At 52.5% G+C, this 25,213-nt stretch overlaps 4 protein-coding genes across 4 annotated transcripts; 1 reads left to right on the top strand and 3 right to left on the bottom strand.

Annotated features, from left to right (window-relative positions):
- Window positions 1–8,397: 8,397 nt before the first annotated feature.
- On the bottom strand, window positions 8,398–10,161 carry J4E79_009335 (uncharacterized protein; the record flags this gene model as incomplete). The annotated part of the gene is made up of 2 exons (XM_049358181.1): window positions 8,398–9,764; window positions 9,813–10,161. The coding sequence occupies 2 exons, from the start codon at window positions 10,159–10,161 to the stop codon at window positions 8,398–8,400; spliced, it is 1,716 nt and encodes a 571-aa protein (XP_049207397.1).
- Window positions 10,162–11,011: 850 nt separating this feature from the next.
- On the bottom strand, window positions 11,012–14,249 carry J4E79_009334 (uncharacterized protein; the record flags this gene model as incomplete). Its single annotated transcript, XM_049358180.1, has 2 exons — window positions 11,012–13,967; window positions 14,035–14,249. The coding sequence occupies 2 exons, from the start codon at window positions 14,247–14,249 to the stop codon at window positions 11,012–11,014; spliced, it is 3,171 nt and encodes a 1,056-aa protein (XP_049207396.1).
- Window positions 14,250–14,975: 726 nt separating this feature from the next.
- Window positions 14,976–15,500, bottom strand: J4E79_009333 (uncharacterized protein; the record flags this gene model as incomplete). Its single annotated transcript, XM_049358179.1, has 1 exon — window positions 14,976–15,500. One exon carries the CDS (start codon window positions 15,498–15,500, stop codon window positions 14,976–14,978), a length of 525 nt encoding a protein of 174 aa, XP_049207395.1.
- Window positions 15,501–18,736: 3,236 nt separating this feature from the next.
- Window positions 18,737–21,630, top strand: J4E79_009332 (uncharacterized protein; the record flags this gene model as incomplete). Its single annotated transcript, XM_049358178.1, has 4 exons — window positions 18,737–18,748; window positions 18,802–20,646; window positions 20,695–21,360; window positions 21,418–21,630. The coding sequence occupies 4 exons, from the start codon at window positions 18,737–18,739 to the stop codon at window positions 21,628–21,630; spliced, it is 2,736 nt and encodes a 911-aa protein (XP_049207394.1).
- Between the last annotated feature and the right edge of the window lie 3,583 nt (window positions 21,631–25,213).

Genomic DNA, 25,213 nt, shown 5'->3' with positions numbered 1-25,213 from the left:
CACCGCCAAGGCTCCCATTGTTGAACTTCCAGAAGCTAGTAACGGGGGAAATGGTCTTGACGATCCACGCAAACGAAAGTCTGTAGGGCAGGTATTCAAAGACATGTGTACAAAGCTTCGGTGATTGCCTGCTGATCAGAGGCGCTCTTACAAGATAGAAGATTGAATACGTGTGGTCAAGGGAAGAGCATCGTATCTAAAGAAGCTGTGATCGGATCGCGCACAGTCAAACATTGTTTGACTTGACTTTACGCTGGTCATTGAATTAACCTGGAGGTAAGTCAAACCCCCAATGACACTCAATGTGCAAGCATCAACATTACCCATACTTCAGAAGCTGTACGTCGCGAAAACAAGGAGTAACTCTGCTTTCATGTGAAGCACCAAACACGCTGCGTGCACTCTTCGTCTACATCTCCAGATCGCCATTGTCTGTGATACCTCGGAACCCTTCAAGAACAGCACTTCCTTCCAATCACTGCGTGGAGCATTAGCCGAAGAGCAATAACATCACTCAAGCTCCCAATCGATCCTGTTACAATCAAACACACACTGCGAGCAGTACATTGCCACACGCAAGACACCGTGCCACGTGAATAAGGTGAAGTCGAGTGCCAACACAGTCTAGGCTCTGCAAACTACATGCTTGATCTGCTAGCTATGTGTGAATCTCTACACTATCAAGTGCTCAGTATGTTACAGGCGAACTGTCAGATACGATCAACCTGTTTGTTTGCTGAGAGTAGCAGCATGTATATATATTCCGCTGTGCTCCACGTATCTCTCCCCAGAACAACGACAACTATTACACTTACATTTCCATTACACTACACTGCCAACATCTCAGCAATCTACTGCCGGTCAGTAGCTTACTCATATACCCTCAACCTAATCGAACACTCGCACACTCGAACACTCGAACACTCGAACACTCGAACACTCGAACACTCGAACACGAAGATATCCCAACGTATACCTAGTCAATCACTACGATGCCCATCACAGTCACCAAGACTATGCTCTCCGACGCCAGCAGACATGGCCGTGATCTGGCTAAAAACATGGTGGCTAGAACTAGAAATCCTTGGATTACCGAAGCGGCAGTGGGGAAATTCTGTTCAGCGTACACAAACTGCTATGGAGGCGGATATCTAGAAAGAGCCGCTACTACCACCTATGGAACCAGAGTGCGAAATCCGACGCCTGAAGAATCTAGGTCATACATAATAGCTGCTGTCACTGCCACCTGGAATGGACCACCCCCTCACCCGCTCCAACTTTCAGAGGGGACTTTCTATGTTCATCCACGTGTTCAAAATCAAAATTGGGAGGATGGCAAAGATAAAACGAGGACAGCACCGGTTGATCTCCAGGGGAACCAAATTGATTCACCAAGGAACACAGTCAATACTCCAGGTGCTAGTCCCCAGGCAGCTCCACGATCTCGCTCGGGTAGCCATCACAGTTCACCGATGTCAGAAACAGAGAAAACGTTTAATGAGTTTGTCAAAATACCGTCAAACTCGCCTTCACCAGGTCCTTCTGGAACTCAACCTGCGCGGGGAAATCTGAAGACACATAACACATTGCAGAGTGCTAGTGCAGGACCTAGCGAGAAACGTGGAAACAGTGCGGTCCGTACACCGACGCATTCGCCCTCAGGATTGCCAGTACTGAAGAAGCCGAAAGCAACATCATCGACGAGCAATACTGGCGCCACAAGGGATAGAGCAATTAGTGTTTCATCCAGTCCTCCTGACTTTAACATATTAAGGAGGATCCCAGATCCACGTTCATTAGGCCGGATCCCAAGTCCACCGTCATTTGACAAGAATAAAGAGCAAGACTACATCGGCAAAGGCAAGGGACGGAAGTTCTGAGAGTGATGAGAATGCGTGTTCGGCGTATGGGATGAGCTTCAGAGCCAGGCTTTTGGTTGATGTGCACGTGATAGTTAAGCGTTGTGTATTCTTGAAGTTCTTCAGCGGTGTTATATGTACAGGTCGACATGCAGCGGTTTTTTCATGAGTTAAGATGAGGCAAGCGGTTCCGAAATGGATATTGCGGAGCGGCATAGATAGCTGGCTAGTTATTACTGATTTTTGGCATGTACTGTAATCTAGAACATTCTACATATCTTTTCAATATCGATCCCGACTCTCCCTCTTCGATGCTTGTGTTGCGTAGTTGTTCTTATCTCTCGATCGAAACTTGTCGCACATCCTAGGGAAGTCGCGCAAGTCTTCCCAATACTTCTAAATTTACGCACATATAGCGCGGGTTCTGCACACGCACACTGCCTCGAGACTTTGGTTTGCGAGTATTTTCAATATTTAGATTTTCATGTGAGCTGTGGTTCATACGCCCGAATGGCATGAAGGCCTGCGCATCGCTTGTTTGTGCCTAACAAGCGGGTATGCTAGTCTCTCAATAGCATGACGTGAATTGCACGGCTTTCGACAGCGATCAATCGCGTCACAGACAATAGCCATTGTTCGAGTAGCTCTTCGTGAACTCTGGTATTGTCACGTATTGAGTCAAACACCCAGAGTCACATACGAGATGTCAAGAGGAGAAAGTAACCAAAATGGAGTCACATACGGAGATTCACGAATGTTTAGGTCGTTTGTAACCACTGCCTATATATACTTGGACGTGCTGTACTTTTTCTTTTGCAGAACACCAACAACAATCACAACTGCTACTTCCACCATTCTAACGTTATACCCAACGTTTAACAATCTACTGCCGGCCAGTAGCTCATATATCCATACCCTCAATCTAATTGAGAACTCAGATATCTGCATACGAAGACATTTCTACAAACACTCTGTTAGCCGATTGTCTGCGCTAAAAGCTCGACCACTTCTACCTTTCGAAACGTCTGGCTACTCATATCTCTCGCAGCAAGATGTGTTTGAATACTTGCGTGTCGATGCACAGTCGCTGCCCCAACAACCACTCATATATAGTAACAGTATGTCAGGCTTTCAACAGCACAAACTGCCCTAGTGGTGTAATGGGCGAGCCTTTTGCATTGGGCAATGGCTACTTCGACCTATCAGAAGAGGAATGTGCGCAGTGTCAAGCCGGATATGACGATGGAGCTGGGTTGGCCGCGGGACCGCGGAGAGATAATTATGATCCCACGAAAGGCGAGAGAGCATTATCCAGAAAGATTGCGAATGAGCATGGGGTCAGGGATAAGTGGAACTCGGAAGATGAAAAGAAAAGATTCATCGAAACACATACGTTTCATGCGCTAGAACAATATGCAAGAAGGGCAGCTACCCTAGGATATGGTAGGATGCCACACAGAACCGCGGAGGAATATAAAGAAATCCTAGACAAGACCAAGTATGATATGTGGGGTAGGAATCTCCCTTCAGGGTTCGAGTTTGAAGAGCGGGGAGTGGATAAGAGCAGGGGCAAGGGCAAGGGCAAAGGCAAGAAACCAGCGTCGGAACCACAGCAGATGTATTCGGAATCCGTCCCGTCTGTGACGCCTAGCCGTGGTCGAGAACGTCAGCCTCCGGCGCCTGAAATTAGCACAGGTCCACCACGTGTTACAGATCAATCCTCTAGTGGCTACGGGACGAGCATCCAAAGGCACAGTCATGCCGCAGCTCAAGATCCACTCCGTCAAAGCAGCTACTCGGCAGGCGCGGGAAAAAGCATACCTCCAAGTCTTCCTCCAGCCTCTCAAGTATATCGTCCTACGAATCGTCCTACGGATCCTCCTATAAATCCTCCTACAAGCACTTCATTCCTTCCTCCAGCCACTCAAGCAAACCCTCCTACAGATGATCCTCCAAATCCCCCTACAAACCCAACTTTACATTCCATTACGCAAAGTTCTACGAATCCAGTTTTTCGAAACCTAAATAAATCCCAAAAGCAGCAAGTCGACCATCTTTTCCGGCTTACCAGAAAAAGGGCCAAGTTGACCGCTCTACAGAAGGCCCATGTATGGCCGTCCAACGAGGATGTGGATGAACTTTCCCACATCTGGGCAGAAGAGCATGTAGTCGATTACGCTAAAAAGCTCGTCAATGCTGGAGACGGCAGAGTGCCACAGTCAACGCGGGACGAGAAAGACAAGTGCCTAGAGAGGACATTCAAAAGGTTTGGACCAGCTAGGCTGCCTGACAACTTCAGTCCCCATGACGGGTATGAAGGATTCAGAAAGGGCAGTCGGGCGGAAAAAGTTTATCTAGCTAGCCGGCGATCCGTGGCACCTATTCAATCTCCTCAGGCCGGTCGCGAATTAGATAACCCTTCTTCACAGCAGCATGAAAATCAGGCTCAACCCTCCGCTCTCCAGGGTGGAAGAGCAGTTGAACATAGCCCAAGACATGGAGCCCAAGCGCAGCAGCCCCATATTGAAGACGATCAAGATGGTTGGCAGCCTAATTCGGGTGACCCATTGTATAATAATCCCTCCACACCTTCTGATACAGGGAGCCAAGTTCGTAATTCGTTGAGGGCTGGTTCCCTTGACCCCCAGGGTCCAGGGGCACCCCCATTTAGCGGTCGAACGGGATCAACTCCATTTAGTGGGGATAGTGTAGACGCTTCAGGGGAATCTGATCCTGAGCACCCTAGAACCCGCCAGCCATCACTCGCAATTGGGGGAGGCTTACCAAATGTCGTAGGCCAATCCCCTCTCCGCGGCGGTGTAGACCCCCGTAGTCGTGCCGCGTCAAACGCAAGCTCTCTGGGGTCCTCTGGAAATAGGATGCACACACATGGGCCGTCAGTGTCACCGCCAGCTGTTGCACGTCAAATCCATTCTGAGAAAAGCAACTCTCCATTGGATAAAGGACCATCGCCGATTCTCACCCCAAATGCACAACACATGGAGTACGATATCGCGAGGCATGCAGCGGAGAGAGGCGAAACATACCAAGATCATAATAGCTGGATGGAGCAAATGCGTCTATTGGGTAGTCCTTCAGATCAGGGTCATACTGGGGAAGAATTAGCGCCCTTGTTTCCCCAAAATTTAGCAGCCGGCCAAGTGCATTCGCGGCCGTCTACTAGTGAGAGCAATCAATCGTTCGGCGGAGGAGCGCTCGCGTCACGGACGAACACCCCGGCCCCTGGCGCAACTCGACAGCCCAGCGGGTCAATGTCGAAACCACAAGCAAAGAAAAGCAAAAATGTTACGCACGCTGCAGGTAGTCCTGGTCAGGGCTTCGTAGGCTCCCCGCCCAATGCGGCATTTGGATCACCGTCGCCCTTACGTAGCGCACCTCGCACAATTTCTAACCTCTCCCTACGACAAAGTGCATCTCCAGCGCCATCAACTCCTGCAGTCACTACGTCTCCTATTCGTCAGGGAACTCCGCGTGTCCAACAGGCACGAGCGTCTACCACACCAGGACCCACCAGCGCACCACGTGATACTACACCACATCGTCATCCAGCGCCTCATACTGTAGCTCCTGTCACGGGCGCTGGAAGGGGTCAGGGCACCGGCGGCGCGCCTCATGGTTCCAGCAATCAGGGTCCGGCCAAGAAGTCCACCGGTAGGGGGAAGTAAGCAGGCAACGAAGGGCACGACCCAGGATATAAAGTAGCTAGATTCGAAGATGGTATAAAGGGATTGCCAGCGGTATTGTTCTTTCTTTGCGTGGGCGTTGTCCCTGGCATAATGTTTCGAGATCCGATTGCTTCTCTGTTTACGGAACAATGGTTTACGGACGGACACGGTCGTCCGTTCTCTTTCCTTTGCTCATTGCAGTCGGTGTATCGGATAGGCTTTCTGGAAAGGCCTTGTTTATCAGTGCGTGTTTATAGCGCGGGTGTTTCGGTATCGGGTCGGTGGTTTGCGATGGTTGTGAGAGCGAGGCTTTCTACAGTGAGTGTGTTTATAGTATCGGAGGGTTAATGATGGGATTGGAGAATGCGGACGTGTACATAGCTAGACGAAAATATGAAAATACAAAAAAACGAAACAGCAGTATTCATGTGCTGGGAGTGATCAGGAGCTGCCGACGTGGAGTACGTGTCCGGTGGGCGGAGAGGGGAGGAAAGATGGCGTGTGCAGAGATTGAGATTGTCTTTGCAGTACGCGCTACACTATGTCATTTTGACACAGATGCCGGCCAGCATGACGATGCTTGGAACAACACACGCGATGATGAGTGAAGATGCCGCAAGATGCCTTGGTGGTGGTCAAAGGCGTGACAAGGATGGTGACGGTGATTACACCTCGAAGGTCAGAGGCGTGACGAGTCGATACCACGCTAGCAGCTTACGTCATCAACCTCGGTGGTGCCACCACGATGTCACAACCCCATTCCACAACCCCATTCCACAGCCACGTTCCTCATTCCCCAACGTCATTCCACAACGAAGGACAGAGCGCGCCTTTGACTCAGACTGGTCCTGATCTTGGTGCAACCTCATTCCATAACCCTCATGCCAATCATCTTCATCATCGGCACGCGTACCCAACGCGAACACCACCATCACACCGAGCGCTAACCCATATATTCGGATTTTGACGGTTTTTGGACATGACACGTTTGTCTCCCGTTTTCGAGACACGATGACAGCGCCATGCAGATGATGAAGCGCGTTTTTGGTAATGAGGAAGAGAAGGCGCGCGCGCGCAGGAACATGAAGCGTTTTTATATTACATTTGGAACGAAAACATCACTTCGTGAGCCAGTGGTTTCGGTCACTCGCAGCTGCGAGATGATATAGAAGGTGGGAGAACGCGTGAAAGATGGCAGGTTTTACACTCTAGCACCGCATCCGACGCTCTTGTCGTGATTTTCTTCGTTGTCGAGGTTTGATGCAGCGCAGGCGAGACGCGCAGGACATGCGCTTTTTCGTTTGTGCTTTTGATATTGGAAGGATTGTCCCAGATCCACGGACGCACATATGTCAACTCCGACCAGAGTTTTCTAGAACGCCATGGCTCACATTTCTTGTGATTTTGATGTAAGACCTAGAAGGCAGAGCGAGCGCACCCCATGCGGTCTACCGCTCCACTTCTTTTTATCGACACATGAACCTGTGCCGTGATTTTTTAAGAAAGGAAAGGAAAAAAAGTGTGCGACAACAAACTTCCCACAGTCTCGATCGAAGCTCTATACCGGCCATCGACACCAGCCTTGATCGTGGAGCCAGCGTAGACGGTGCGGCACACATCATCATTCTGTAGAAGCGTTTTGGTATCAATTTTGCATCAACGCTCGGGCAAGTCCACAGCACATCGCGATGTGAACGATGTCTTTCAAACACCAACATTTGAGCGGCTCATATCGCTTTTGGTTCAACAAGAGAAGAAAGCGCGCAGCATATCTCGTCGGATTCATTTTTTTGGTCGACCAGACCAGCAGATCATGTCGTGTGCTTCCATGAGTTTTGGAAAGTGACCCAGGGGAAGAAGGATGTAAGATAACAGGACCGGTCGCAAAGCCGACGTAGATATAGAGAGGAGAGAACTAGGCAAGCACATCGGCGCTTCGCTCTATCTTTTCGGTCTTTCGAGAACATCAACCGCGCTTGTGGACTTTTTGGTGTGTTTTCGACAACATAACTTGTTGTTTTTCCATTTTGGTTTCGCGGCGTTGGGGTTTATAGGAGGACAAGATCTCTGCTCTGCACACACGAGCCAGCTAGGTAAGATTTTGGAAAGAGGAAGAAGACCGAGGGACAGACATGGGCCGACCGAGTCGCTATTTTGGACAAAGCACCATGTGCACCTGCACAGTAGCTTTTTGAAAAGAGACCCGAAAAGTAGGTGTATGATGGAGAAGAAGATATGGTACGAAGGGTGGGTTTATATATGCGTCCACAGGCTGCCATGTCACGTGCATCAATCTCTTGACGGCGATGGCGGGAATGAGTGAGTAAATCCAGATTCAAAAGAACAAAGATGCGGAAAAGCATGACCAGTCCATCAACGCGCATCCAAGGCATCACGAGTTGACCAAGAGGAGGTATGTTTCAAAGTGAATAGATTGCATGCCTCAGCCGCTGCATAACTTGATGCTAAAAGAAGTTCCAGATACCCATTTCCGCACGCAAAACCCAACTTTTGAGATACTCAAAATGATAAGCAGCAAGTCAAAAGAGTCGATCGTCCAAGTCATGTCCACGCAGCCGCCTTCCTTGGCACCAGAACTCATGGGTATACTGCAACGCCTTTTTTTGTGGCCATGAGGTCCGTGGAGGCCACTTACCAAACCGCAAATTCCGAAAGCAAAACCCATGCCCGGAATCATCGCCCGATGGACATGCACACGTCATCCCGCATTAAGCGCAGGGAAGCCAGAACCCTAGTGATCGCTTCAAGCCCTTCTCCTAGAGCTTGTCAAGCGGATGATCAAGGCTCGCCGCCGTGCGCATCATATCCGCCGCCCTCATCCTCGTCCTCACCTACAGCTTCAAGCTCTGCTTGTAGAAACGGCCAAGATATGGCTCAAGGCCACGTGGACTGTCCAGACCAACAAACGGTGACGGATAGTCATTCGCCAAGAAACGCTTGTCCTTGCCAGCAACGACGACTCCCTCTCGTACCGCATTCTCGTATAGTCGGCCGTTGACGCAGGATTCATGGAGGCTTTTCGGCCCCATCTTCTCCAGCGCATTGGTGTGAATCTCCTTGAGCCGGAGGACCTCTTCGCGTTGGCGACAGTACTTGAAGCCGTAGTCGCGCTGTAGACATGGGGGCGGTTCGTCATCGGATGGGTCTAGGATGAATTGCCGTAGACGCCATACGGTGGAGCGCTTGTGTGGTGGTGTGGTCAAGAAGGTGTCCAGGCACGGGAACAGTTCGCGAAATTGGGCGTAGTTGTACTTGTCAAAGACGCTGACGATGGAGTTGGTCTTGAGGGCGGTTTGAAGCTCGCAGAATGTGGCTTCAGGATCATCGGCCTCCTTCAGTAGTTTGGCATACAGGCCTGCAAGTTGTCGCTCTTGGTCCTCATCCTTGGCGGTGACGAAGCCGAAATTGTACCACACGGCTGTCTGCGTAGATAGCAGATTTCCTTTGAGCACGGTATCGGCGAGTTGTGCGGTCATCTGCTTTTCAGCAGGCTCGAGGCGACTAAGGGCGAGGTTCCGGTCTTTTCGAGGCAGGTAGCGCTGGACAGCTGAAGGGGGAGGAGGAAGAAAAGAGAGAAAGGCAGGCGCTGTCGTCGCTGTTGCGTCCGCCGTGGCTTCGTATCGCAGTACCTGCTTCGACTTCTCTTTTGATGGTGAAGAGCGCACGATGGTGCTTCGTGGCGTCGCGGTCACTAGCGGGCTTGCAAATGAGACAGTCTTTGCCGGTGAGGGGGGCCCCAAATGGAACGTGACGTTCCTGAACTTTTGTGAAGCTCTAGCACTCCGTACCAAAGTAGCATAGACACGCTCAGGAAAACCAAGTTGGCAGATAAGCCCGAAAAGCTTGTCAGCGAACGCGCTCTTCTCAACAATGTATTTCATTCGGTCTCGTAGGTTGGACAGTGTCTTTGTCATCGTGGCAGCAAAGCGGATCAGCGTGTTCCATTCTTTCATCGAACCATCGAAGCCGTTGACGTGTTGAGCCATGATGATGATATGATCGCCGAGCTCTCGGTCTAGCTTTGAGCCTTTACTATCGATATCGTCGATGCCGAACATCCTGGTCACGAGATGGTCAAAAGTGCCTTGATTGTGCTTGAACAGCTTTTGGAGAGCTTGGATGACTAGATCGGCTTTGCCGTAGTTGGACACAAGGATGATCTCCCAGAGGTCTTCGCATGCGTCATTGCAAAGTTGACCTAAATGTATTAGTGAGAAATCTGTGTGTATAAACATGACAGACATACCAGGTCCCTGCGCAATGGACTTCAGCGAAACTTCGAGTTCGCGCACGTGTTTTCGCAGCTGCTCGTCCAGTAGAACGCTAGAGCGGACCGAGTCTTGGCTTCGTGAGAGCAAGATGTGGATGCCATTTTCAGTGGGTACATTTTGTACGGTGGCTTCCGCACCCAGCATCTTCGAGAGGCGTCTTAGGGTGCGATCCTTGAGACTGAGCGGTGTACCCAGGCCCTTGGTTGGTACCGCACCAGTCGCATCGTCAAACATGTCCTCTTCAGTGAGGATGCCATAAGGAAAGTCGTCCGCCGTTTGGTACTGAGTCACTGCGGTTTCGACCTGCTGAGACGGCATAGCCATGTTGCGCGAGTAGGGGAGCAAATCGTATGTGTTTGTTGGGTTGCAGATCCGAGCTGTAGCAAAGTGAAGTGGAGATCGAAGTCCAGTTCCAATATATGGAGTGTTGTAGTCGTCGCAGCGACCTGCAGCAACAGTCAGTATCATGCCATTACAACACTAACAAAGAACTCAAGACTGACCGGCTTCTTCAGCGCCTTGGTCAAGCGCACACCTATGTCAGGGATAGGCTTGGCTGCGTCGCAAATGGTAATTCTTACCGAGCGCGCGTCAAAGTCCAGTGGAATAGTGATCCTTCGTTGAGGGTTGCTCGGTAAGAGAGTGCCAGAACAACTGGGCAATAAGTATGCTTTTTGGGCGCGGACCAAGTGTGGTGGAGGAGAGATGGAGGATAGGCCAGGAAAGATGCTTTATATGGACAGGCGGTGGCAGGAGCGATGGGGGCGGCTGCTTTTGCCTTTACCTTTACCTGACTTCGCCGCCGTGTGACACCGGGTGATGTAATAGGTTGCCAACGTATTGGCAGGAGGACCGCGAGAGGATGGCTAAAGGTAAGAGGTAAGAGAGCGGTATGGCGCGGGGCGCCGCAGGGCCAATCTGGGCCAATCTGGCGCGTTTGGAACCGGAAGGAGCAGGAGCGAACGGCAAGAACCAAGATGACGGAACAAGAAGACGGCGTGAGGAAGGAGCGAATTGCGAAGTTGCACATGGGATACCTTCCATGAGCTCCTTACATTGAACACCAGAAAAACAGAAATGACGCTGCACGCGATGCTATTACAACGACCAAGCCGGTGCCAGTATGCAACTTCCAATTCTCCTCCCCCCAATCGATCTCTCACCACCATCCCATCTACCCCCCAAACCCAAACACCTCCGCCGTACTCAACATACTCATCCTAGTCCCCCACAGCGCAATAACAATCAACACCACATCCACAACCAACAACACCACAGCCCCAACCATAAACCTAGGACAAAAGATCCTATAAAGCATAAGATGCCTCCTCAGATGCCCCGCCCACATCGTCGTCGCCAGATTAACAGTCGCATAAAACAAAATGTGAGTAGCCACCGCCTTCGTAACCACACTAAGCAGACCCTTCTTCTGGGGTTTAACCTTCCAAAGCACACACGCGGGTACCGCAATAGCACAAAGAATCTGTGCGCCGAACGTGTTGAGGATGACGATGATCGGGGTCCATGGGTAACGTATCTTGGTCAAGGGGATGAATGCTGATTCCCATTGGATGGAGGAGAGGGTGGCTTGGTGGCCTGTTTTGAAGAAGTGGAAGGAGCCGAGGAGGCCGAGGACAACGGGGCCGATGGCGGATTGACGCAGGTTATTCGTGTCGATGATTTCGAAGAGGGAGAAGAGTTGCCAGACTAAGATGCCAATTGCACCTGCGCCCATGGGTTTTTGCAGGACGGCGACGGCGAGGTACCAGATTGTGATGAGGAGGGCGTAGCGCGAGCCGTGGACGTTTGCGAAACCGTGGATGATGACTTCTTCCTTTGGGGCGCCGTTCTCGTCGACGCCGCCGTCTTTGTTGATGATGACGTTGAGGAGCGGCTTGGACCAGTTGTAGATTGAGTACCCAAAAGCCATGCTGATGGCGAGCACGATCTGGGCGAGGAAGCGCTTGGTGATGCGGATGATGTTTTCCCAGCCGGGGGCCCATTCGCCGTCGTCGGCGGCGTCGAGGGCCCAGTATGCGGCGGACATCATTAGACCGAAGCGCAGTGCGAGACCTATCCAAAGGGTCGCGTAGTGCTGGTAGCTCTTGGTGCCGTCGTAGTAGCTCTTGATGAATGTGGGGATGAGGATGGCGGCGGCTACGGGAATGGCAAGTTGCCACGGTGCTGATGTAGTGGACAAAGCGGATCCGTAGTATGTGGACTTGCAATATGGCATCTGCTCTTCTCTGCATAGTCTCGAGAAGCTAGCAACCCTGAGCAAGATGGTGAACAAGATGGAGTGGTAAGCGCCCAGAGTCCGGTCTGAAATACTCTTTCGACGGAAGGACGAGATAAGCGCAAGAACACCAAAGGTGGTTAGGAAGTACAGGAGAATCTCGTCCTCCCAGATGGTGAATGAGTTGGCTGCAAAGCCGCCAGAGAGCGCAAGAGTGAAGATGACACTCGTCCAGCCCCAAATGCTGTTTGGCATCGGAGGCATGAGGCGGTAACTCAGCGAGTAGAAAGTAGAAGCACAGCCGACGATTCCAGTGAGAGCAGAGGAGAGGACAAGGACGTGCGACTTGGTGTCCACTGGCATGAAGATAGTAAAGCCCACACCTACGATACCTCCGAGAACCAGACCAATAGCACCTCGAGTGAAGAAGACGGGAGTTACGTCGGCACGATCTCCATGGAGGATTCTAGCGTAGAGCGCGACTACGATCAGACTGGCGGCCAAGACTGTGACACCACTGACCATCCTAGGGACGTCGAATCGAGCCCAAAGGTCGCGGCAGATGCGGAGCGTATCACGCTGGTAGTCACCGAAAGCTTCGTACGCCTGGCGCATCTCTTCACTGTTGGCCTTGGACTTTCCGAGCGAGTTCCAAGCGTCATTTGCGTTCTTCCAAAGGGCAAGCGAAGAAGCTCGTGCGCTATCAGCAATGCCACGAACCTTGGCATACTCATGTTGGTAGTTGTGGATCTGAGCAGCGGTCAGGCGGTTGACGGTCGCCAAGTTTTTGTAGTCAGCGCCGTCCTTGCCGATGAAAGCCTCTTCGATGGGCTTTCCGAGGTTGTTGAAGGGTATGGGCATGCCTAGAAGAAGCGAGAGAGTCGGGACTAGATCGATCTGTCCCACTGGCCGGGTCTTCGCATTGGCCGGAGGCGCGACATAGGCAGGGTTGCTGCGCCCGAATATACCCTTCTTCGAGTACATCCACAGCGCAGCCTGGATCTCATCATCCGACTCTCCTCCATGGTCACCCTTTGCGTCCATACCGTGATCTCCCATAACAACTAACAGAGTGTCGTCATCGATGCTTCTAATCATGCGCTGGAAGACCTTGTCCATTTCGCTCAACTTCGCGGCCATGGCAGGGTGATCGGGTCCGTAACGGTGTCCAGCGTGGTCCACGCCCAGATAGTGACCGAATATGACATCCCACTTGTCGGCATTCTCAGCCTGCAAAAGTGGGAAAATGTGCTCACTCACGCCATAGTCGACAGTGTGTAGGTCCCAGACGTTGAACGAATCGTACGCGTGCGTCAGGTTCGGCTCGAAGTAGTCCGGGAAAAGAGCGTGCCATGTGTCGTCACCGAGGTGAACCATCCTCTTGCCCGCATTCTTCAATTGTCCAACCAAGTTATCCTCAAGAATCTCCTGGCCCGCAAAGTTGCTGCCCACATCGATGAAGGTGGGCAACGTACCCGTTGTGAGCCCCTTCAACCTCTGCATCGTGGCCGTCGGCGGGTCGGCGATGAAGGGCAGGAGGAACGCGTTCTGAGGCTGATTCCTCGCCGTCTCGTATAGAACGGGGAACGCATTGTGGAAATGGCGCGGGGCGATTGGAGGGGCTTGGGACGGGTTCTCGGCTTCGACAGCGAGGTCGACAGGTTCGAATTGTTCGGGGAAGGGCACAGTGAAGTCATATCGCAGCGCGTCGACGATGATGACGACTGCTTTGTTGAATGTCTTCGGGTGCCAGCACCCCTTTTCCGCGTCGCCCGGGGTGTACGCGTTCGCAGAGTCGATTGGGGGGAGGGCGCATTCTGACTTGTGGTCGAGCACCAATCGCGTGAGAAGGAAGCCGCTGGTGAAGAGGTAGATACCGAGGATGTGAAGTATTCTGGTAACCGTTAGCGATGTCTGTCTTGAGGGGAAAGCCGGGCGAGGGCTGCGATGGAGAAACCTACAGTATGAAAGTAAAGAAAGCGACAATGATGCCATGAGCAGCCTTGAAGTGCACCTGCCCAAGCCTCTTCGCCTTATCAGGGTCATGTACAGCCGTCCGCTGACCTTGCGACGGCTGCTGCTGTTGTGGCTGTTGCGCCGGCTTCTGAACCTTGGGCGCGGTGCTCCGGCCGGCGGTGATGTCGGACAGAGGCGTGAAGACCTCGCCTTTCTCCATGGCGGATAGAGAGGGGTGGCCAATTGGCGCTTAGCAAATGCCAAATGGAGATTCAATGGGATTCAAATGGCTGAAGAGGCCTCAAGGAGCGACAGAATCCATGGGGAGAAAGTTGGTGCGCTGTTTACAAAAGTGAGGATGTGTCGCAAGCATCCACAAGTGGATCACCCATTTCGCCGAGCCTCCGATGTCATGCATCCGCCATCGAGGTACGCGCCTCGCGCCCGTCGCTAGCTGTGCTTGGGACTTGTAATACGAGCCTTGACATCATGCCTGCATGCTTCCCGTTCGTACCAGAATACCCAAAGACCCTGCATGCGCTGGTTCACTCACGTCAACTTCACATCACGATCGAATGCACGCGTTTTGTATGTCTTGACAAAGGATTGTATTGGCTCTCATGCTGCTCTGCGCAGTCGCTAGAGAGTGAGTTGTATATCATACATTAGTGAATAAGAGTTATGTAAGAGGTGTAGAAACCTCGTTGAAGAGATGGCCAATCATCAGGGGGTATACAGCAAAATGGCCAGTCAACTCCGAGAATATACATAAATGGTGTGCCCTGCCGGCTATGCCACAGCTTCAGCAGGAACGGAGAAGCTGACAATCAGCGCGGTATAGCCGTCATCAAGGGTAGTCGGTCGTAGCCAAGTGGCTGGGAGGCCCGGGCTGCTAGACTTTCCGTAGCAGCAGTCTAGCCGGGTGTTGAGGTTGGTGTCATGAGATTCATGAGTAGTATTTGTCGTCCTTCTCCTTCAGTCCGCCCATGCGATCCAGGTCGAGCGAGTCGAAGCGGTCTGATGCGTCGCGCTGGTAGGCTGGGAGGTCCTCTTGTACAGGCTCCAGTCCGACACTGTGGTCTCCAACGCGAACGACGACAACGCGACCCGATTGTTGCTTGCCGGACTCGTCGACCTCGTCGGGGAAGGTGATGCGGATCTCGGGTACCGGGCTGGTAGGGCTGTCCATGAGGTTCTGCTTTTCGGAGTAGGTGATGACGGATTCCCGACCCTTGTAAGGCATCGCAGTGATAGTCAGGCGGTTGACATTTGATTGGCGCTTTTCGTAGATGGGGAGTTCCGGGTCGGCCGCGGCTTGTTTCCTGCCTCTGCGGACGCTGCGGAGGAACATGAGGCCTCCTATGCACAGCATGCCGAGGAGAACAAGCATCATGAGGGTAACGAGCAGGGCGAGGTGGGTAGAGCTAAGGCTGCCATCCTCGCTGCGCTTGATAAGGTTGATGTTCATCATTATGATATGGTGGTATTGTGTTTCGTTAGGGCGTGTCGATGGCGTGCAGATAACTCTGAGGTTGGTAGTGTTGATTAAGGAGTGTAGTTGCTGTTTGCATGTTAGTCCTCATTGTCCCGCTCGCATTGCTTCTGTTCGGTGTTGTGATTGTACATTCGCGCGGAGGCTTGGCGGAATGTGACGGACGCCAACGGGAACAAGCGGATACGCACCTGATAGCACCGTCGGTTCGCAAGCTGGTGAGTTGATAGAGAACGAGAGACACAAGGTGGGAAAGAGCGTAATGCGAGATATCGCTGAAAGAGTGAAGCGATAAGTCGACGAGGGAAGAATGAGTGAAGGTGGGCGAGACCGTGGAGGAGGTGAGCAAGGAGGTCGAGATGGGAACCAACGTTATTTTGAACCGCCTTGCGGTCACCAATGCAAAATGCAGGTACGATGCACTGATAGCGAATCAGCGATCGGCACTAAGGCGCGCACCTTCCTCTTTACCTAGTTTAGGAGAGGAAGCCGCCCACGCTAAGCCGCGTCCGTGAGGCACAATAAGATGACGGTAGCACGCTCATCCTCTCGATCTTATTTTTGGCTTCGCTGGCGCCAGCGATCTCCCCGCCGCTGCCGCACGAGACCACAACAATCAGGGTCGTCCTTCTGCGATGGTTCCCAAACCCGAGCCAAAGTAAAAACGCCGTCGCCGCAAACAGAGCAAAACAAACAACGGTTATAGCGCGTGGAGTATTTTCTGATATGCAAGGGGCGGTAATAACGAATGACGGGGGTGGGATTTAGCCAGAGGTCGAGACTCTCCGGTGTGGATCGCCAGTGGATCGTGGCCAGCACGTACTCCTATTGCGCTTCGGTTGAGGCGACCGCCCCAGACTATGTACTGTCACCCTCACGACGCCAATCTGGATGTTGCGTTAAGCTTATCGAGTACGAGACGCGACGTGTTTTAGACTGATTGTGACAACGGCGTGGAGACGAGTTGACAGCGCTGGCTGAGACGAACGTCTTGCCCGAGTGCGGAGCGATGCAGGATTATGCTGGTCGATAGCACATGCCACAGCAACGCGCGTAATGAACGATGGATTTGTGGACCACTTCCAAGGCTGGCGCAGGGAGCACCGTGTGGTGATGGAACTCGAGCCTCCTCAGGCACGTCTCTCTTGCGTTCGACAAAGCCTTGAGGCAGCCCTTCATCACCCCAAGGTTGGCATAAGGCTTCCGCTCCACCTGCAGCGTCGCAGTCGTCAGCAGCGCGCAAGTGACACGAGGGAATTCGTCATGGTCCTACGGATGCAGCCAGGCCGGCACTTGGCTTCTCCACTGCGCCCACTCGGTTCCTGTCCCCGCCGTTAAACATCTCATCGTCAGGCCCTGCGTTTGAGCCTTCGGGACGTTTGATGCCTTCCCGCCTGCCTGACGCCAAGTGACCCCTTGACTCTGGGGCTGTCGCATGTCGTCTTCTAGAAGCGATGAACTGTCTGCGATTGAGGGGAAATGCTGTCACCGGCTCTTCTCAGACAGCTACATGGCACTGGATGGTGTTCCATCGTGACCTCGCGGCGATCAACGGTGGCTTATCGTGTGTAACACCAGTCAACCCAACAAGAGCGGTGTAGATGTGAAGCTCCACGACGAACACAGTCAGAGGAGGAACTTTATCACGAAGAAAGCACTTGGCGATTGCAGCAGTTTGCTCTGCCTGTTGGCCCGCCAGCGCAGCACGGCTATGAACACAGAGCGGAGATGGGAGGCTCACTGGACGCCTCGCATCCGACTTGCAGCCTTGCAGCGCAAACCCGCAGCTAGGAGGCGTTATATTTGCAGGGAGTGCTGGCAGCGAGGACAATCCATGGATGATCTAGGTCACGAGCGTGAGAAGGCTTTTCTTCATCGATCAAACTCACAGCGAGTGCGACCGTAGTTGCCGTGCATCGTCTGCTGTGCCTCCAGGCAATCACGTCGACGAGTTCCTATGTCCATGCATGTCACTCAGGCTGCATCGAGGTCGACCAATTCGCTCCAAGTAAGCAGACAGAGGTCAATTGGTCATCGCAGAAAAGTCGACGAGGGCAACACATGGTGGGCGTGGGTTGGCTACCGAAGTCCTGTGGCTACCAAGAATCTTGTCCCGACGGCAAACACTGGCATGCAGGAGGGTGAAGGCGTAGCAGAGGGTGCGCTTGGACGTGGCGGCAGGGTGGTGGTGAAACACGACGGGCCTGTAGATAATGCTGAGGGTCTCCTATCCATGCATGGGGAGTGTCTCAGGCTGCCATAACGACACCTCGCATCACAGAGGATCGTCCGGATTCCGTTGCCGCATCGTCCCTGACTCGCTCTTGGCACACGTGAGCGCATTGCAGCCGGTGGGCGCAAGAGGAAAGAAAACGGAGGATATTTGTTCTTAGGGAGATCATACCTCAGATTCCAATCGCACCGTCGACCCTCTCCCCAAGCCTGGCCTGCATCCAAGCACCCGAAGACCTCTAGGCGACGCTTTCGGTACAACCTGAGCCTTAGCGTTTCCCCAGTGCTTTAGTTGCCCTTAGTTGCCGATCCTATCCTCCAGGGCAGTCGCATCTTCATCACCAAAAACACATCTTCCGAACCCACAGCTGGCGCAACCCTCTCCCTCAGGCTGCGCCCCGAAACCTCTGCGCCCGCTACCAAACTCGCGCGCCCGGCCTGCCCACACACACACGCCCACCGCCCGCACGCCCGCCCATTATCTATATCCTCCTCCCGCACCGCTGCATTCGTGCCCTGCCTCCCGCCCTTGCACTCCCCGCCGCTGCATTTGGTCATCGCACCCGTATGCGTCCCCCGCCTGGCGCGCAACATCATTGCTTCAAGACTAGCATGAACTGTGCCTAGAAAGACCCCATCGCCCACCCGGACCTGCATACCTCGCCCGCACCCACAGCCTCCTCCCTCGGACGTCCGCGACCACCTCTCTTTGTTCGCCGCCGCATCCGTGTGCACCACGCCGCCGCACAATATATTCATAGTCCCTCACTATACCGGCTGGAAAGAGCGTCCGTATTCTCTGCCCCCGCACCTGCCCTGTCTGCGCTGACGCCTGAGCCTAGTCCGACCCTCGCACTCGCGCACGCATAAGCCACCCCGCGCATCCTCCACCGGACTGCACTATATTCTCCGCCGCCTAATAACGTCACTCTCGCCTGTAAATGAACAGCACGCCCGGTGATTCCAGCCGTAACATGGCAGTCATGTCCGCCAATGTGGGTAGCCACTTCCCTATGCATGCAGCATGGCGTACTGACACTTGCTCCAGACTCGACCGCGCGACTACTCCAACGGCATCTCGCTCAACGGCACAGACGCCGAGCGCTCGCACGCATCCCCGTGGGGAAAGACTATCTGGAACAACTCCATCGGCTCGTTTGGGCTTGGCTCCGCTGGCAGAGACAACTCGCGTCCCCGAGGTATGCCACTTTTGAATTATGACGATTGCAACGCTGACCCGCGCCCAGAGAACGGTGCCCCCGCAGACTTGGTCGAAGGCAAGACCGGCTCAGGTTCCCTCCTTGCCAACTCAGAGACCGAATGGAGACCCACCGCCCGACCTGCTTGGGGTGAACACCGATCCGGCAGCATACCGCACGCCAGGAGCTCCGGCGTATCACCAGCCCGGAAGCGATCTGTCGCTCAAGCGCCCGTTCAGCAGTACAGCGACAACTCGCCCTCTTCGTTCTTCCCCTCTGCGAGGGGCTCGCTGGCAGGCCAAGGCTCACACGCGAGGCCGGTGAAGCCATTTGACCCCACCACTTCCACCTTCACATCGCACCAGATCGACTCACTCAACACTGGTTTCACCAACTTTGGATTCGGCCAGACAGATGCCACATCCCAGCGCCCTGATACCGGCGTCACATCGTGGCCAGACACAGGCTCCGTCCACTCCCCAAGCGAGGACCGCCGGAGCGTAGCAAACTCAGAGTACTTCGCATCCTCTAGTGGAGCTGGTTCACAAAACGGAAGTTTGCCTCCGTCCCGGCATGGTGCTGAACCCGCACCCTTCGGTCAGGCAGCAGATGCCTTTTCTAGGCTCTCTCAGCTTCCCCGTCAAGCATCGTCCTTTTCGATGGCCAGTGGCCGTGCCTTCCAAGAACGAAGCGGGTCGATACAAAGCGAGTCGTTTGGCACGTTCGGAAGGCTGAGCCACGAGCAAGAGCAAGACGTGCGCATGGGACCGAATAGGTCGTTTAGCATCAACGCATTCACGCCAGCAGCAACACCCGGGCAGGACATGAACGGTGCGCTCTCCAGAGCAGACGACGGCAACTTCAGCAATGCAGGCACATACACCCCAGATGGTTATCCCAACCACCAGCTCAACTCGCAGCTACGTTCCTCTCAGCTTGACAACAGTCGGAGCGTGCCCAACGGGACTGGCGTTCGTCAGAGTCCGTTCTACTCTCAGATGAGCACACCGCCTGTGTACGACCGTCTCAACCCGTATACCAGCGAGCAAATGTTGGCGCATCCCAACAGTGTCACGCAGCTCCAGAACAAACTCGCTGGATTTCAGATGGCGCAACAGGAACGGCGTAACTTCATCTCTCCCAGCCAACTTCACCAGCAACAGTATCAGCACCTCTTTCCCGCAGCTCAGCTCCAAAACCCGTACCAGTACCAGTATGGTCTCCCCAATGGTCTGCCTCTTTCCGCTATACCACAGCACATGAACGTGTCTTCGATGCAGCCCATGCAGCCTGTCCAACAGCAGCCACCCAGGGGTCCTCGGGAGCAGCAGGTCGGTGATGGACTCGGCGCTATGAGCATTGAACTGTCCAACTTCAAGAGAGAGCAAAAGCAGAGCAAGCGGTGGGAGCTTACCGACATCAAAGGCCATGTGGTTGAGTTTGCCGGAGATCAACATGGCTCCCGCTTCATTCAGCAGAAGCTTGAATCAGCCAACAGCGAAGTCAAGGAGAGCGTCTTCAGGGAGCTCGAAGAGAACGCGCTGCAGCTCATGCAGGATGTTTTCGGCAACTACGTCATCCAGAAGTTCTTTGAGCATGGAGACCAGGTCCAAAAGAAGATTCTTGTTGCAAAGATGAAGGGCCACGTACTCGCGCTTGCCAACCAGATGTACGCTTGCAGAGTAGTGCAAAAGGTAGGTTCCCCTTTCCCACGACTTGAGCATAGATACTAACCACACCAGGCGCTTGAGCACGCACTTACCGAGCAACAAGCCGAGATGGTCAAGGAACTTGAGAAGGACGTTCTCAAGACCGTGAAGGACCAGAACGGCAACCACGTCATCCAGAAGGTCATCGACCGGGTACCAATGCAGTACATTCAGAAGGTGGTCGAGGCTTTCAGAGGCAACGTCGGCGTACTCTCGGTCAACTCTTACGGATGCCGTGTCGTTCAGCGACTACTTGAGAAGGTACCGGAGCCACAACGCAGATTCATCCTGAACGAGCTACACGCAGAGGGACCCAAGCTCATCACCGACCAATACGGCAACTACGTCACTCAGCATGTCATCGAGCACGGCTTGCCTGAAGACAGGGCTAAGATCGTGGCTTTGATCAAGGCGCAATTCCTCCTGTTCTCGAAGCACAAGTTCGCCAGCAACGTCGTCGAGCAGTGTCTGAAATGCAGCGACGACGCGCAACGTCGTGAGCTTGTAGCGGTAATCCTTGCCAAGAACGAGCGAGGCGAGTCAAACGTCATGAACCTTCTCAGGGACGGCTACGGCAACTATGTCATTCAAAAGATGCTGGACACGCTCAATCGCGATGACTACGAGAAGTTCGTCCAAGCACTCAAGCCTGAGCTTGAAAAGGCCAAGAAAGTCATTCCCGGCAAGCAATGTGTCTCGGTAAGTTGTCGCGTGACCTAACCTTCCCATCAGGACAGTCGACTAACAGATGCCCAGGTCGAGAAGAAGATGTTCCGCTACGATCGCATCGACTCTCCGACCATGCCCACACCCGCTCTCAGCAGCACTGCGCAGTCGCCGCAGAGCAGCTCCCACCCAAGCACGAACAACTCCACCGTCGACGAACCCGTACATAGCGTGCTTGCGAACGGCAAGTACAGCGCCGCCAACGCCACTGGCGGTGTCAGCATCGAGGACACCGTCCTATAGAGCAACCCGCCCTCCAGAGATACCGCCCACATAGGCCTCGTAATCCGTGAACGATACCCGTCACTCGCCACACATTCCGTTCTACACATCCATACTTGACTGCCAGGGTCGGCGGCATACCTGCATTCTACTGTCCATATACCATACTTATTACTTTTGCCTTTCATTGTTACATATCACTACGATTACCGTCACGTTCCATCATTGAACGGCCACGAAAATCAACGTATCGCTTTCACACACTTTTCCCCCCCAAAAAGAGCTTGGAGTCTTAATTCGGTTGTTGTTGTCATTGTTGCTTGCTTCTACTGCTCATTTTTATCCTCTGGGAAATATCTGCTTAGGCAAAGGGCATGGTATCGATGGGGTATGGTTACCACTACTGTATTACCTCATGAAATAATGGGTGCTTTGACGGGATCTGTTTTTTTCGCAACGGGCGTACATGGGGAGACATTTCTCTGGGTTCTGGTTGGAATACCATGGGAAAGAGTTTACTGATCTCGTAGATGAATGGGTTTCTTGGCGAAGATGGGTGTGGTGTTGTACTATATGCTACACATTCATAACTTCGTATGATGTCTTATCTAAATTTGCCACAACGTGAAGCATGTGGTGATCATCCCGATTGACGGACGGGTATCAGTGGAGGCTACGGCTGACCCGCAGTTTTTTGGGGCAAACGTCTAGTTGCCGCAGCTCCCGAGGTCATGCAGGTGTACTGACTAGTTGCTCTAGCTCGATGGCTATATAAAGGTTTTCCGATTTGCTTCTTCCGCCGGTCATCAAACTGCCTTTTCTTCTTCCACATTACCAAAACCCGCAGTAGTCAATCTCATGGCGTGTTTCAAAAAGCGCGAGGCAAACTTCCATGTTCTCCCGTCGGTCTCCTGGAAAACAAAAAACAACTTCCAACTCTTCACTATGATCTGCTTCGAAAGTCGCCAAGCTGCAGTCGATGTGAGCAGTTGGGAGGGTTGTGGTACACTGCAAAAACGAAAACTTTAGAGGCTGTATTCATGAGTGCGCTGCTCTCCCCGTCGCAGCGACTATAAAAGCAGTCTCGTGGACTGAGACTCCTTTCTTCATCTTCCTCCTCTGCGATACTCAAAATCCCCAGATGAACTTCGCATGTCTGAACTCTCCCAAAAATTCGCTACACCCGGATGCATGATTCTCGGTTTGCCTCTCCGCCTTCTACAAAAACGTTCATGATTCCAAACGATGTTGGATTAGAAACCAAATAGCTGAGTTCTGATGTCTGGAGACTTGAAAAGGCCACCTCTCAGCAGGATGTCTGCCGGTTCGCTTCTGCGCCTTCTACAAAAACATCAAGAACATTGCCACATTACGCTGGATCAAAAGTCAGCAATATGACCATAATGTCTGGACACTACAAAAAATGACAAGAAAGGCACATGTCAGTCGGTTCGCTTCTGTGTCTTCTACAGAAAATGGAACAGTGTTTGCAAATGTCCTTCTTCTGCTCCTTCGCCTTCCAAACGGGCACTAGCGGCATTCTGGATTGTATAAAACCATGGGGTGGCGTGTCTGCTTTCCTCGCAGCATCTCTACACTAATCTTCTAAGATACTAAAACAACTCGAAAGAGTTTTTATGTGGAGAGGATTTAAAACCCCCAAGGACCGCTAACATGGCTCGCTCGTCTTCTTCCCTTCTTCTATCCATCGAAAACGAATTTCGCGAAGATTTATGTCTCTGGAGGGAGACTGTCGCTGCTCGTCTCCCAAAAAGTTCAAACTGACCGCGTCATGTTGGTATGTGTGCGTTGAGAAGTCTGGCTCTGCCGAATGCTCAAAACTCAACGCGATGAATTTATGAAAAGCACGATGGCTGGTGCGTTCTTAAAAGGCACATCATCACTTCTATGTGCGGTTCCGGCCTCCGACTTCCAAAACAACATTCTCGGCATTCTATTTACCAAAAATCAGTAAAAACCATTTCATGTTTGTGAGACGCTGTTTGATAGCGATTCATGAGTGTTGGAGTGCCTGTGTGGTCTACAAAATTCAAAGACTTTACGTTCAATGTTGTGTGTGCGAGAAATACATTGATGAACTACCTAGGATCTGTGTAAGAGGACTTGCGCAACTTCAACAATTTGATCAGAATCAAAAGTAAAGCGTGAACGACTTATGTGGTTCTCCTCTCCACTCTTTCCGCATCTAGTCCACCAGCAAACACATGTTATTACCTGATATGACCGTGCTCTCATATACGACTGTTGTGTATAAATACTTCTCCCTCGCCGCTTTCCTCCTCTTCTTCTATCAACATTCTCCTGGGGCGCTTTACAAAAATTTCAATCCGGCCAATCCATGTGTGTGCGGACCCAAAACTAATTCGCACTAGCAACATGGTCTTCTCTGCCTTTCTTCGCCAGATTTGAAACAACGGAACGGTTGATAAATACGACCAGCACTATCGCTTATCACAAAGCCACATGGATCGCTTGCTCCTAGTCTGTTGCGACATAAATACCACCATCTTCGTCCCTCCAAAGCCTTCATCCTTCCATGCCCAACTCGCGAGTACGCAGCACCCAAATCAAAAAACATTTCCTACATGAGTGTGAACCCAAAAAACCAAGTTCACCAGCGTATGTTCTCCGGCTGTATCTCTCTCCTTAACTTCAAAAAGGCAGTGCCTCGTACTTATGTCGAGCACGATCATTTCACTCTGCCTACCACACCACTCGCCTTGGCTGCGGTATAAAAGCTACCCGGTTCTTCCTTCCCAAAGCTCTCATCTGTTATCCTCAAGCCACCAGTTTGCGAAAATAAAACTTACACGCTCTAATCGTGATGAGTGCGAGTCCAAAAACTTTGAAACACTGGCTGATGTTCTCGCCTGTCCATCCGCTCGCTGGGCCGATTTGAAAAAGAGGACTCTTGGACGCCATGAGTAGCACCGGCTCTTTCGCTCTTGCTACTTTACTTCTGTATCGCGGAAGTCCAAAAATCTGGTGGCATCTGTCTGGATGAACTTCTCTTCTATCTCCAAACTATTTGCCTACGAAAACCCAAATCCAGGTTATTGAAGATCTATGTGTGGGAATCCGAAAAGTCCCAAACGCAGCTGTCATGTTCCGTTCTGGTCTGCCTCGCCTTCCGAATTCAAAACGTTCGCCAGTTGTTTTATGGCCGGTGAGACCTGCGCTCTTCTTCGCACGCCACTGCGCGGCACTTGCATATAAATACCCCTGCCTTTCGTAGGATTCCTGCCTTCCGTTCTCCACCGACCACTATTCGAGATATACCAAAAGTCAGGTCCGCCTTTATGATGAGTGTGCGCCGAAGTACAGAAGCATCGACCTCATGTTCTCGCCTGTCGCTCTCTTCTAAATCCAAAGCTATTACTGAAAAGCATCATGGCCGGCACGATCTTGCGTCCTGCAGACTTGCTTGACACGCATCAAAAGCACTTAGGTGCAGATCTATGGCTTGAGAGGCAGAGGTATCTCGCCGTGCCTTGGTGCTGCCGCTGGGCATAAATACACCCCTTTCGCGAGCTTCGTTCTTACTTCCTATTCTCTATCCTCTGCTCCGCATTATCAGAAAAGC

Source organism: Alternaria viburni, assembly GCF_023758015.1.
Source record: "Alternaria viburni strain BMP 2772 chromosome Unknown scaffold_24, whole genome shotgun sequence".
NCBI classification, from domain to species: Eukaryota; Fungi; Ascomycota; class Dothideomycetes; order Pleosporales; family Pleosporaceae; genus Alternaria; species Alternaria viburni.
The sequence above is the reverse complement of the archived record's forward strand: the minus strand, read 5'-3'. Positions and strand labels throughout refer to the sequence as shown.